This window comes from Sphaerodactylus townsendi, linkage group LG04 (genome assembly GCF_021028975.2).
Source record: "Sphaerodactylus townsendi isolate TG3544 linkage group LG04, MPM_Stown_v2.3, whole genome shotgun sequence".
Lineage (NCBI taxonomy): Eukaryota > Metazoa > Chordata > Lepidosauria > Squamata > Sphaerodactylidae > Sphaerodactylus > Sphaerodactylus townsendi.
Window position 1 is genome coordinate 136,325,009 of NC_059428.1, and position 14,239 is coordinate 136,339,247.

Below are 14,239 nucleotides of genomic sequence, written 5' to 3' on the forward strand. Positions count from 1 at the left end.
GGGGGGGGGGGTGGGGGGGGGGGGGGGTGGGGGGGGGGGGGGGTGGGGGGGGGGGGGGGTGGGGGGGGGGGGGGGTGGGGGGGGGGGGGGGTGGGGGGGGGGGGGGGTGGGGGGGGGGGGGGGTGGGGGGGGGGGGGGGTGGGGGGGGGGGGGGGTGGGGGGGGGGGGGGGTGGGGGGGGGGGGGGGTGGGGGGGGGGGGGGGTGGGGGGGGGGGGGGGTGGGGGGGGGGGGGGGTGGGGGGGGGGGGGGGTGGGGGGGGGGGGGGGTGGGGGGGGGGGGGGGTGGGGGGGGGGGGGGGTGGGGGGGGGGGGGGGTGGGGGGGGGGGGGGGTGGGGGGGGGGGGGGGTGGGGGGGGGGGGGGGTGGGGGGGGGGGGGGGTGGGGGGGGGGGGGGGTGGGGGGGGGGGGGGGTGGGGGGGGGGGGGGGTGGGGGGGGGGGGGGGTGGGGGGGGGGGGGGGTGGGGGGGGGGGGGGGTGGGGGGGGGGGGGGGTGGGGGGGGGGGGGGGTGGGGGGGGGGGGGGGTGGGGGGGGGGGGGGGTGGGGGGGGGGGGGGGTGGGGGGGGGGGGGGGTGGGGGGGGGGGGGGGTGGGGGGGGGGGGGGGTGGGGGGGGGGGGGGGTGGGGGGGGGGGGGGGTGGGGGGGGGGGGGGGTGGGGGGGGGGGGGGGTGGGGGGGGGGGGGGGTGGGGGGGGGGGGGGGTGGGGGGGGGGGGGGGTGGGGGGGGGGGGGGGTGGGGGGGGGGGGGGGTGGGGGGGGGGGGGGGTGGGGGGGGGGGGGGGTGGGGGGGGGGGGGGGTGGGGGGGGGGGGGGGTGGGGGGGGGGGGGGGTGGGGGGGGGGGGGGGTGGGGGGGGGGGGGGGTGGGGGGGGGGGGGGGTGGGGGGGGGGGGGGGTGGGGGGGGGGGGGGGTGGGGGGGGGGGGGGGTGGGGGGGGGGGGGGGTGGGGGGGGGGGGGGGTGGGGGGGGGGGGGGGTGGGGGGGGGGGGGGGTGGGGGGGGGGGGGGGTGGGGGGGGGGGGGGGTGGGGGGGGGGGGGGGTGGGGGGGGGGGGGGGTGGGGGGGGGGGGGGGTGGGGGGGGGGGGGGGTGGGGGGGGGGGGGGGTGGGGGGGGGGGGGGGTGGGGGGGGGGGGGGGTGGGGGGGGGGGGGGGTGGGGGGGGGGGGGGGTGGGGGGGGGGGGGGGTGGGGGGGGGGGGGGGTGGGGGGGGGGGGGGGTGGGGGGGGGGGGGGGTGGGGGGGGGGGGGGGTGGGGGGGGGGGGGGGTGGGGGGGGGGGGGGGTGGGGGGGGGGGGGGGTGGGGGGGGGGGGGGGTGGGGGGGGGGGGGGGTGGGGGGGGGGGGGGGTGGGGGGGGGGGGGGGTGGGGGGGGGGGGGGGTGTGGGGGGGGGGGGGGGGGGGGGGGGGGGGGTGGGGGGGGGGGGGGGTGAAGGGGGGGGGAGGGGGGTGGGGGGGGGTCAAGGGGGGGGTGGGGGGGGGGGGGGGTGGGAAATTGGCCATGCTGGCAGGGGCTGATGGGAATTGTAGTCCATAACATCTGGAGTGCCAAAGGTTCGCCACCACGGGCCTATCATAACCCCAGTTGATTGAACGATTAGATAGGAGGATCTACCCAAAGGAACATAATTGAAAATGTGTTTGATTCAAGGTCATTTTCAACTCCAAGTGAACAGTCATGGCATTTCTCCAGTCTAATGACCACTCTCAAATGGAACCTCATTCGTGATGGTGCACTTCTTGGATCCCCAAGAAGGATCTAAGGTGATCAATTGACTTGATCCAAAAAAACCTTTAGGGGGAACAAAGGTAGAAATACTCTCAGAGGTTAGGCAGAGGCCCTGCAGAATGATTTCATGGCTGGAATCAACTGGCTGTTGTGGGTTTTCTGGGCTGTGTGGCAGTGGTCTGGTAGTTTTTACTCCTTTTTCCTGCAGCTATACCTGGCATATCTTCAGAGATATAGGTGAAACATTAGGAGTAAAAACTACCAGACCACAGCCACACAGCCCAGAAAACCCACAACAGCCAGTTAGGGAGAGGCTTTGAAAGAGAGCAGAATGTTTTATTTCCCTCAGAAAAAGTTATGGACCACATGACACAAGCAAACGTGCTTACACATTTGCACAACAGTTCAAGAAAAGAAGCTTATTTACAGCTTGACTAAGACTGTCTTACTTTCTCTCTCTGAACTGCTTTCTTCTTCAAAAGTTCTGCCTCTTCAGCTTCTCTCTTCACCCTCTCGTATTGTTCTCTTTTCAACTACAGAAAGAAAGTGGATCCTCTGTTACAGGGCGTGCTTTCCAAAGAATGATAGACTTGCCTTGAAATGATACCAGGATTATTAAAAATGGTTTTGAAGCTTGCCTGGACAAACTGGACTTTGAGTGTCCTGAGCCCCTCGTCCCCAGAAGGGAGCTCGCAACCTGAAATTCCACTGCCACCAGCGGCTGCTGAGAGCACCACTGATGCTGAGTTCTTCATCGGCACCGCCACTTCCCTGCTCACCGCCACCCCCCGCCCCACCTACCCACCCAGCGGGCAAGGTCCCTTTATGGCCCTGGCCCCTGCTTGGTAGAATGCTCTACCTCCAGCTGTCTGGGCCCTGCAGGACCTTGGTGAGTTCCGCAGGGCCTGTAAGACTGAGCTATTCCACCGGGCCTTTGGGGGGGCTGGCCGCGGATCTATCGCCCCCCCATTGAGGCTGCTGCTTTCCACCTGGTCGGGCCCTGATCTCTATCTTGGGTCCTACCTATCCCCTCCCTCTGCTGGCCTTTAGAATCGGGTGCTCTGTTGTTTTAACTTGTATGTAAATTTGCAATCGCTATTTAAGCTTTTAAGTTTTAAGTTTTTAATGAATTAAGCTGCATTTTTGTATTTTGAAATGTTTTGTTGATTTGTTGTTTAAAGTGCAGCCATTTTGTGAGCCGCCTCGAGCCCTTCAGGGGTGAGGCGGCTTATAAATCTAATAAATGAATGAATGAATGAATGAATGAATGAATGAATGAATGAATGAATGAATGAATGAATGAATGAATGAATGAATGAATGAATGAATGAATGAATGAATGAATGAATGAATGAATGAATGAATGAATAAGGGCAACATGACGCTAACCAGGGTGTCAGAAATTTTCCACGGCATAAAAGAAAGCAAAGATGGAACAACAAAATTATGTACTTAAAAGGCCACTGCTTGAGACAATTCCCCCAACTACGTTTCACTTATTCGTGTATAGCTGTGGACCTGGCAATGAAGGATATGTTGACATTCAGAACAAAACTAGCAAGAATCCAAAAAGTACCCCATGGCATGTTCTGTGCCCTGGTGGGGTTTTCATGCAGGGAGAACAGTCCCAGCCTTGCAAGCTGACAACACAACCCAAGGGAGAACAATAGAGACCACGGAACCATTTCCCTCTGCAGAAGGTAAAAGGCTTCAAGTCTCTGGATTTTATTTCCACTAGTAATTGGCCTGTGGCTTTTATGGACATGCAGAATTTTCTGCTCTCAAGAGAACTGAGCAAGCTCTTGAGACATCCGTTTTTTTATTTGGTAATTGTAGTTCATCTTCGGATTAGCTGTTTAACTCAATGTTTAGTTGTTTAAACTAATTTAAAAAGTGTGACTAATTGGTCAAAATTGGGCAAAGAGCATTGGGCAAAATGGGGTGCTGTGTGGTTTCCAGGCTGTATGGCCGTGTTCTAGCAGCATTCTCTCCTGACGTTTCGCCTGCATCTGTGGCTGGCATCTTCAGAGGATCTGACGTTGGGCAAAATATTTAAGAATTGCTTATTTTTATGACCTGACCTGGCCAAAAGCAGCACCAACTCAAAAAAAAAGTATTATCTCCTATTAAATTTTTTTAAAGTGGGACTGCCCGTCTAAAATACATCACATGAAAAACAAGCTGTGCTTGTTGCACTCATATGCAAATGTATGTACCCTTTTAAGACTTAAGAGATCTTATTTCTCGCACCACTGATATGGGAAACAGCCACAAGGAGCTTATTTGTGAATGTTTCTGCAGTTAATGTTCATCTTGTTTGTTTGTTTTTGGAAACGCGCTGCTTAAAGGCCAAACTGTCAGGATCTGCAGAGATGCCACAAAACTGCCCCTCAGCCTGGGCCGCTGAGGCTGCCTGTTGTTTCTTTGCCTTGCAGGAATACAGACCGAACACACTTTGTCTCTGATGCAAGAGACATCCTCTGCAACCATCACAACGAGGCCCACAGAACCTTTTAAATGGCACCATATTTTCTTGCGGCTGTCATTTCGAGCCATCACCAATACAACTTGAAAAGGTTTATGTTTCTGGGAGCTCGTTTCTCATCTAAGGAGAACTAAAGGTTAAGTTAGATGAAGCAAGATAATTCCACCACCCCCGCCCCGCCCACACAGTGGACAAGGGAAATGACAGACATTTTTTCCTGACCTTTTGCTGGTATTTAGATTGGCTGTGCTCCAATTGCTGTTTTCGCCTCACGTCAGCCTCGGATGCTGCCCCCCCTACAAAGATAAACCATTTCCATCAAACAGATAATGGAGCAAGTTCACTTTAAACAAAGGACACATGGTAAGTGCCCTTTAAGCCAGGGACATAGGTGGTGGTGGTGGGGTTCCTGGGTTCAAACCCCTCCCATTACATGTCCAGCTTGCTTGAAACAATGCATGGAATGGAACAACCAGGAAGCCTTCAGTCACTGAACCCACCCCATAAAAAATCTATACCTACGTCACTGCTTTAAGCAGTTTTATTATTATTATTGTTGTTGTTGTTGTTGTTGTTGTTGTAGATTTCACAGCTGCCAGATCTTTAGCTGGTTGTTGGCCTTCATTACAATTCGAGCCTCACTCAGAAGCCTAGGAAGTTGTAATGTATTGGCGTAGTATTTGTGCGGATCCCAGCAGGGCTGCCTTCTGAATTTGACAGAAGTTAATTTTGTCAATTCGAAGATGTTTCAAGTGCTGCCCTAGTGTTTTCCGAATGGCGCCCAGCGTGCTTATTACCACTGGGACCACTGGGACAACCTCAGCTGGTTTGTGCCATAGATGCTGGTTTGTGCCATAGATGCTGGTTTGTGCCATAGATGCTGAAGCTCGATTTTCAAATTGCGGTATCTAGTGACCTTCTCGTGTTCTTTTTCAATGACCCTGCTGTCACCAGGGTTATGTCGATGATGCTTACTTTCTTGTCCTCGATCACGGTGATGTCTGGTGTAATGTGTTTCAACACTTTGTCCGTTTGGATTCGAAAGTCCCTCAGGATCTTGGCCTTCTCATTTTCCATTACTTTCTCTGGACAATGTTCCCACCAGTTCTTAGCTGGTCTTATGTTGTAATTCTTGCATAAACTCCAGTGGATCATCTTGGCCACTGAGTTGTGTCTCTGTTTGTCTGGGCAATCTTTTTGTAGCAGCTGAGGACATGATCTACAGTTTCATCAGCTTCTTTGCACAATCTGTATTATTATTATTATTATTATTTTATTTATTATTTATTTATTTGCATATCAAATGCTCCAATCAAGGGAGATCTCAGTTCAGATGCTGAAGCGTTAATCTCCCCCTCACACAAACACACATGAGTAAAATGGGGGTCAAGACAAAACACCTGTACCGAAAACAAATTTCAAACTTTGTTCCAAGTCTCATTCCAACATTTTGATGTTCAACATCGAGACAACTTTAAATGTAAAGACAAAGAATGTGCTCCATAAAAGCAATCCCTGCGTGGTCCCCTGGGAGCGCTGAAGTGGCGGGGGGTGGGGGTGGCATGTGACAGGCATAACTGGCACCTATAATAATCTCCCAAACTAAGGCTGGTTGCCAGGTCCAGGGGTAGAGAGAGGAAATCCACACCTCTGCAGCCTCCTGGAAACCGGGGTGGGGGGGTGGGGGGTGTCTCCGCACAACTGCTGATTACAAAAGGGGCCAGCTGCGCAGCAATGCTAGTGTGGGTGGGCTGACACCCTCTCCCGGCCTGGGGCAACCAAAACTGTCAAGCTGCTCTTGGTTTAACTGGAGACCCACCTTCATCCAGCCAGTGCAAGCGTTTGTGACACAGAAGTCGGGGAGAAGCGTTTGTGCCCCTCGCAGACCTATCCCAGGGCAGCAGCAACAGCAACAGCAGCAGAGTTCAGAGCAGGCTGCCCTTCTTGATCTCTGTGCTGTGCCCACTGGAGGAAGCAGTTCTAAGCAGACAACACTGCATGGCAGACAAGAGCAACTGAGAACCACCAGACAGGGATACAACAGTAATAAACAGGGGAAATGGAAGAGGAAGGGAAACCGTCACTGCCCTCAGCCATGCAATTATGGTGCAATTAAAAAAAACTGAGGGAAGCTGAAACCGTTTCTTCTTATGTAGATATCTTAGCCCTCGTCTCCACCTCCTTGTTAATTTTTGAGTCAGTTTCTGTTATGTTAAAATTCAAATCTAAGAAAAATCTACCTTTGAAGTTCTGCTTCATCAGTCTTTGAAGCAAACATTCAGCCTTCATTCAATATTCCATTCACATTTTTCATCACTTTAACCGTTCATCACACTTAAAACTATTCAACACAACATGTTTAAATGGAGCATTTCAGATAAGCCCATGAAGAATATATGAAGAGTCTGGCTGGAGGCAAAATGCTTCATCACCTCCACGGTCACTTCATGTAATTTGATCCAGACGTCTAATCAAGTTTGGGAAGCACAAACTGTTTCCTAAGGCTGCACAAAGTTCCGTAATGGTTGAGGAGGCGGAGCCTGTAACATCTGGCTCTTGGGCCAACTAACAGTGGCTGTGGAAAGTGATGTCAAGTCACGGCCAAGGCTTTCAAGCCTGCTTCGGCATAGCAGACCTTGACTTCCATGCCATTCCCCCAGACCTGCTTAGCTTCTATGATCTGACAACGTCAGGCTGACCTGGGACATAAAGGTCAAGCTTTTATCAGTTCATAGGAAACATTTCCTTCCTGCCAGAGATTAAAAAAAACTGTGGGAATGAATAAATATATCATGTAATGCAGGATCTTGGTGAATTCCGCAGGGCCTGCAAAACAGTTCTGTTCCACCGGGCCTTTGGTGAGGCCAGCCACGGATTCCCCCTCTAGGATGCTCTTGTGTTGCGTGCCATCATTGGCACGCCTGATATACTATCTAATCAGTACTGTCCCCTCCCGGCCTTGGGATCGGGCGCCATATATTATTGCTGCTGCTGCTGTGTTTTATGGGTATAGATTTGTAAATTGTTTTAAATTACATCAGGTTTTATGTGTAAAATGTTGTTTTTAGCCTGCTGTGTTTAATGTTATTATGTATTGTTGTTGCAGGCCTGCTGTACCCCGCCCAGAGCTCTTCGGGGATGGGCGGCTTAAAATCTAATATATAAATAAATAAATATAAATAAATACTATGTCGAAGTAATTTGTCTCTCTGACTTCAGTTGCCCAGAGGCAGTAAAACATGCATTTTGTACAGCTAGGGGGGAAAAACATCACATTTTGGTTCTTCAAATTTCACATTAAAGCTTTCTTTCCATTTCAGCCCTTTCAACACACGGTTGTAGTGTGGTAGGTGTGTCTCTTGTTTCTTAAATTAACTTACCCAGCATCTGGGGGGTCAAACAGATCACTCCTGGCCTGTGCTGTTCCTTCCACTTCTCTAGTTCTTCCAGTTCTTTATTAGCAACTGAAACACAATAAGACCAACACAGATCACATGCAGTGGGTTTCAGGTCACCCAGGGACCCCTTTTTTTAGCATAAAAACACCTGGCCCCACAGAAGTGGCCCAACAGCTTAACTCCAATTCCTATACTTACTTCGCTGTAACTGATTCCTTCTTGAGAGATTCGGTGGTATTACAGTGTATATGCTTGGACTAAAAAGAAAGAGAAAAATCAGATATTACCACTCCATGATCTGTTAGATGAGATGGTGGATCTGTAACTAGATTCAAGTTCAGTAGCAGCGACTCTCAAATGCTCTGAAAATCAGAGTTCAAAGACCCAGTTGAGCAAATTGGCCAATGACTGTCCCCAACGGTGGGACTTGTACTTAGACCCAGTGCTAATTGCTGTCAGGGAAACCACACAAGTCTCCCTGGGGTAACTCACCCTTTGAGTTAATCTACAGGTGGAACCCCAAGGTATCCTCAAGGTCCTAGAGCAGGGGAATGTCTGGGGGCTGGCACTGCACCTGTCCCAGATGGCAGCTGCACACCACTCAGAGACGCGCAGGAACTAGCCGAAGCCCCCGCACCCGGCGTCCTGGCTGTGGGGAAGTAGTGCCTGGGAGGCAAGGCCGACGAAGTGGCGGGAGCCGGCATAGGCAGAGCCATGCCTGGTTGCAGGGTCCCAGAGATGGCCAGAGCCAAAGGGTGGGGCCAGCAGCAGGGAAGCCGGCATGCCGGCTGAGGCGGGAGAAGGCCACAACCTCTCCTTTGAGCCGGGAGGCGGGTCAAAGGGGAGGGCAGCCTACACCAGGCTGGGGCGAGCTCGATCAATGGCATGCAGGGGGCAGCGATGGGTGGAGGTGGCTGGGAAGGTGGGAGCAGGAAGGGAAGGAGGAAGCAAAGTGAGGAGTGGTGTGAATGGAGAGGAGAGCAAGTAGACAGGAGTCAAATGCTTATAGTGTAACTGTGTGTGTTGTGTGGCTCGACCTGGGTTCCCAGTCCGGTGCGCGCCTAAAACTGCTGTTGGCAGGTTGCCTGGAGTTCCGAGCCTGAATGCTATCTCTTCTGTATTCTGTCTGTGAGAATATGCCTTGTTTCTGTTATCTGAGGAGGAGTATCTCTGCTTTTACGCTTGTGCTGTCACTCTGAGGATTCAGAGTTATCCTGCCTTGCTTTCAAATCTAACTTAGCCAGTGATTAAAGAACTGTTTGAAGTTACTTTGCCTGGACTCAGTTGTCTGTTACAATGGGAGAAAGGGAAAGAAAGAGAAGTCGGGACAAGAGGGAAGGGAAAGGGAAGTGGGGAAAAGCACAGAGTGAGGGAAAGACAAGGCAAAAGGGAAACTCGGGAGAACGGCGGGGAGGCTATTAGAAGTAGGGCTAGCCTTCCCTAAATTCACCTTGTGGCTCCGAAGGATCTCAACAACCAGCTGCTCCCCGAGAAAGGGGGCGAGGATGAGCAAGACAACTCTTGGGAAGGGAACAGTGGCGGGGCAGGGGAGGGGGGAGCTAGAGCAACACAAGATGGAATCTCTTTTCCTGCACCTTGAATCCATTACTCCATGTCCTAGTCTCTGAGGCAGCAGAAAACAAGTTTACTCCCTCTTCGACATGACATCCCTTCAAATATTTAAAAATAGCTATCATGTCCCCCCCTTAACCTTCGCTTCTCCAGACTAAATATTCCCAGCTCCCCAAGCCTCTCTTCATAGGGCATGGACTCCAGACCTTTGACCATTTTGGTTGCCCTCCTCTGGACCCCTTCCAGCTTGTCAATATCCTTCTTAAATTGTGCTGCCCAGAACTGACCACAATACTCTAGGTGAGGTCTGTCCAACACAGAGTAGGGTGGTACAATTACTTCCCTCGATCTAGACACTGTACTCTGGTTGATGCATCCCATAACTGCACTAGCTTTCTTGGCTGCCATATCACATGTTCAGTTTGTGGTCTACTAAGACTCCCAGATCCCTTTTACATGTCGTGTTGTCAAGCCAGGTGTCACCCATCCTACATCTGTGCATTTCATTTTTTCTGCCTGAGTGTAGAATCTTACATTTATTTCTGTTGAAACTCATTTCGTTTGTTTTGGCCCAGCTCTCTAATCTGTCCAGATCATTTTGATTCCCCACTCTGTCCTCTGGGGTATTAGCTACCCCTCCTAATTTGGTGTCATCTGCAGATTTGATTAACATGCCCTCTATTTCATTATCCAAGTTGTTGATAAAAATATTGAATAGCACTGAGCACAGGACGGAGCCCTGTGGCACCCCACTAGTCACTTCTCTCCAAGATGAAGATGAGCCACTGATGAGCACTCTTTGTGTCCGGCCAGTCAAACAACTACACATCCATCTAATAGTAGCATCGTCTAGTCCACATGTCACGGGCTTCCTTGCAAGAATATAATGGGGCACCTTGTCAAAGGCCTTACTAAAATCAAGGTTTGCCACGTCCACAGTATTCCCTTCATCTACCAAGTTTGTCACTTTATCAAAAAAAGAGAAAAGATTGGTCTGGCATGACTTGTTTTTCAGAAACCCATGTTGATTTTCAGTGATCACAGTATTCCCTCCCAAGTGCTTACAGGTTGTCTCCTTAATGACCGGCTCTAGAATCTTTCCTGGTATTGATGTCAGGCTGACTGGGTGGTAGTTGTTTGGGTCTTCTGTTTCCCCCTTTTTGAAGATGAGGATAACATTAGCCCTCCTCCAGTCTTCTGCGACTTCTCCTGTCTACGCATTTGCGAATGGACCATTTGTGCCTCTCAAACTATCTGTACCAGGTTCAGTGTAGTGAAGCAGCTGGGTCCCCACTCGCCATAGCATCAAGATACATTTGTGCACCTCCGAGGTTGGGTTTTTAAGACATTTTTTGTTTTTTTGTTTTTGGCCTGCAGGGGGCACATTGTTTGGGCTAGCAGCACCAAACTTTCAGGGATTGTTTGGGGGACTCCTGATGATACGGGGTCAGTGAGGTTTGGTCCGGAGGGTCCAAAGTTATAGACTCCCAAAGGGGGTGCCCCCATCCTCCATTGTTTCCAATGGGAGCTGATAGGAGATGGGGGCTACACCTTTGAGGGTCCATAACTTTGGACACCCTGAACCAAACTTCACCAAACCTGGGTGGTATCATTAGGAGAGTCTCCTAAAGATACCCTGAAAGTTTGGTGCTTCTAGCTTAACAATTGCACCCCTGACAGCAGTGGCACAATTCTCAGATTTCTCTTCAGATTCTCCCTCTTTAAATCCACCCCCCTCTGCCGGCATGGATTTAAAGGGGAGAATCTGAGGTCCTCAGTTTGTAGAAGAGGGGTAGAGACCTGAAACAGGGAGCATCATCGTCTTCTGCCCTTGCTGCGACTCCCACGAGCCAAGCGGCTTCATCCTTGCCATACTGCAGGCAGCAGGGCGGGCACACTGCCTGCGGCCGGGCTGGGCAGGCGCCCTTGGGCCTCCCCTCTCGCCCATGCTTGTTGGTGGGGCGGGCGCACTTTCCCGGTGGCGGCAAGGAGCCGAGCCGCTGGCCACCATCCTTGCCTGCCCTGCAGGTGGCAGAGCGCATCCATGCAGCTTCTCAGAATGAGTGGAGTAAAAGGGTAAAAAAGAAGCCCAATATATACAGTGTTATCTTTATTTTAAATGTCAAAAATTATTTGCGGCTCCAAGTGTTTTCTTTTCCCGTGGAAAACGGGTCCAAATGGCTCTTTGAGTGTTAAAGGTTCCCTACCCCTGGTTTAGAAGAAGAAGAAGAGTTTGGATTTATATCCCCCCTTTCTCTCCTGTAGGAGACTCAAAGGAGTTTACAATCTCCTTGCCCTTCCTCCCTCACAACAAACACCCTGTGAGGTGGGTGGGGCTGAGAGAGCTTCCAAAAGCTGTGACTGGCCCAAGGTCACCAGTTCCTCCAGATTAGAATGCACCTGCTCTGAACCACTACGCCACATTGAAAGTGATGGTGTTTCACAGTGGGTGATAATCCACCCCAAAACAGCATCACTTTCAATGTTGTTTAACCCCAGATTCTCCCTTTAAGGTGGATTTAAAAGGAGAATGTGGGCTCTCTAGTTTAAACACCATTGAAAGTGATGCTGTTTGGGGGTGGATTCCAGCATCACAGGGCTGCGGGTGTGTATGTGTGTGTGGGTGGGTGTGTGTAAAAAACTCAGATTTTGCACCCGGCTCCATTTTCCCTCTATGCCTCTGCCCAGCGGGGAGGGCAGAAGGAACTGGGGTGGTGAGGAGGGGGGTGAAGAGGCGAGGAAGGGGGTCCCCCCCAAGCCCTTCAGGAGGCTTGGCCCTTGGCCCCAGGTGTGTGTGTGGGATCCGAGGTCCGCTGCGAAGCTGGCCAGGAGTGGGACGGATGGGGGGGGGGGGCTCTTCCACCATGGGCTAGTTTCAATTAGGGCTGCAGGCCGTCTCGAACCGCGGGGGCAAGCGGGAAGGAAGGGCGAGTAGTAGGCATCCATCAGTCCCGCAGGTGGCCGCCCATAGGCCGAGGGCTCGTGGCTCTTTGGAGGGGCATCCTCTGGGCATATGCAGAAAACGCCCGGAGCCATCCCCGACGGCGCGCCCACTTGCGAAGGCTCAAGCGAGCGGCCAGCGGGGGGCGGGACGCGGACCCCCGGAGGACCCCCCTCCTCTTTCTCCTTCCAGACGCTCCCAGCTGTGGCCCCACTTGCCCAAGCGGGCTACTCACGGCTCCTGCGCTGGGGGGTCCGGCGGCGGCCCTTCGCCCTGCCCGGGAGAGCCGGAGCCTTGGCCGGGGAAGGGGCGCCCCTCGGAGGGCGAGGAGGCGGCCGCCAGCGCCCACCGGCTGCGCCCACCCGCGTTGGCCCCGCTCATCCTGCTGCTCATCCTGCTGCTGCCACCACGACCGCCCCCGAGCCCTGCAGTGGCACCCAAAGGAAGGGAACCGGGAACCGGGAAACGAAACTCACTCCCCCCCTCCCCACGCCGGACTTTCGCTTCTCTCTTCCCGCCCCGCCCCGCCCCGCCCGGGAATTGGCCCCACCCAAAAGTAACCGACAAGGCAGCCTCGGACGCCCGTGGCGGTCACAGCAGCGCAGACGGGGCCAGGCGGATCTGCCTGCATCAGGGCGCCGGGCTCCTCCCCGGGGTTGCCAACCCCCAGGTGGAGCCAGGAGACCTCCCAGAATTGCGGCTGCTCTCCAGAAGACAGAGATGGTCCTCTGGAGCAAGGGGTTGCCTTGGCGGGGGAGGGGGGTGGGCTGGTGCCACTGGACCCCGCGGCTGCCCAGGGATTTCCCGAGCTGCAGTTGGCAACCCTCCCTTGCTCCCAGGCGCGTGTTCCAGTCTTAGGAAGGGAGGGGCTGGCTCAGAGAGATTGACCTGGTCTATCCTAAGCAACCCTCCCCATGAACTGCGCTAGTTGGGGCAGAGCTGCTGAGCCTGCTTTGCATGTTGGCGGCTGCAGAGGCCAAACAGCAGTGCAGTTGCCAACCCCCAGGTGGAATGACAGCTGAGCTCCCTGCAGAAAAAAGGACTGCTTCAGGTGGGGGGGGCGGTGGCAGGGGGGCATAATAGACTGGAAAGGTCCCATCAGCAGCTCTGCCCCAGGTATGGCGACGGTAGATCAGAATAGATCAGGTAAATCACCCCCCCACACAAATCTCCAGGAATTTCCCAACCCAGAGATGGCAACCATAGGCACACACACGCGCGCACACATACATGATAGCGGAGTCAGAAATGAATTATCCCATTTCTGATCTTGTTGTTAATAAAGGTGCAATTATGCTTTATTTCTTATAAGTTAGATAGGAACAAGTTGTATTAGGTAGGATGTAGGAATTACTGTTGTAGTTTGTATTTGTGTCTGCATGGAACCTCCTTAGCTCAAGGCAGGAATCCACCCCTGCTCCACCTGGGCATGTCCCTTTCATTTGTTAAAACCATGAATGGACATTGGACAAAAGAGACCCAAGAAGAAGAAGAAGAAGAAGAAGAGGAGTAGTTTGGATTTATTCTCTCCTGCAGTAGACTCTCCTGCAGGAGACTCAAAAGGGCTTACAATCTCCTTGCCCTTCCCCCCTCACAACAAACACCCTGTGAGGTGGGTGGTGCTGAGAGAGCTCCGAGAAGCTGTGACTAGCCCAAAGTCACCCAGCTGGTGTGTGTGGGAGTGTACAGGCTAATCTGAATTCCCCAGATAAGCCTCCACAGCTCAGGCGGCAGAGCGGGGAATCAAACCCGGTTCCTCCAGATTAGATACACAAGCTCTTAACCTCCTACGCCACTGCTGCTCCCTCCATCTGCCTAATCCCACAAGCACCTCCATCTGCCTAATCCCACAAGCAGGCAGATAAGGATGTTTCGTTTCGTTAGGTTTCGTTTCCTGACCCCAAGCACCCAAAGGACTCTTTTGTGTTTTTCCCACCTGTGCCCACGTCATCACCTCGCCCTGCTTCTGCCGTGAAATTCGAGAAGGGATTGCCCTCTGGATTCTAATTGGTCCTATGTATTTGTAGATGTATGATTGGTTCCCATGTATTTTGTGAATGAATGATTGTAGGTTGTCCTGTACTCCCCCGGACTCCCGGGGGGGGGGGGGAGAAAAGTGTATTTA

At 53.6% G+C, this 14,239-nt stretch overlaps 1 protein-coding gene across 1 annotated transcript; it reads right to left on the reverse strand.

The window, feature by feature from the left end:
• Nucleotides 1-2,083: 2,083 nt before the first annotated feature.
• On the reverse strand, nucleotides 2,084-12,562 carry EPSTI1 (epithelial stromal interaction 1). The gene is made up of 5 exons (XM_048495213.1): nucleotides 12,350-12,562; nucleotides 7,800-7,858; nucleotides 7,584-7,667; nucleotides 4,426-4,499; nucleotides 2,084-2,251 (listed from the first exon to the last, which is right to left on the reverse strand). The coding sequence occupies exons 1-5, from the start codon at nucleotides 12,505-12,507 to the stop codon at nucleotides 2,153-2,155; spliced, it is 474 nt and encodes a 157-aa protein (XP_048351170.1). The 5' UTR covers nucleotides 12,508-12,562; the 3' UTR covers nucleotides 2,084-2,152.
• Nucleotides 12,563-14,239: the final 1,677 nt, after the last annotated feature.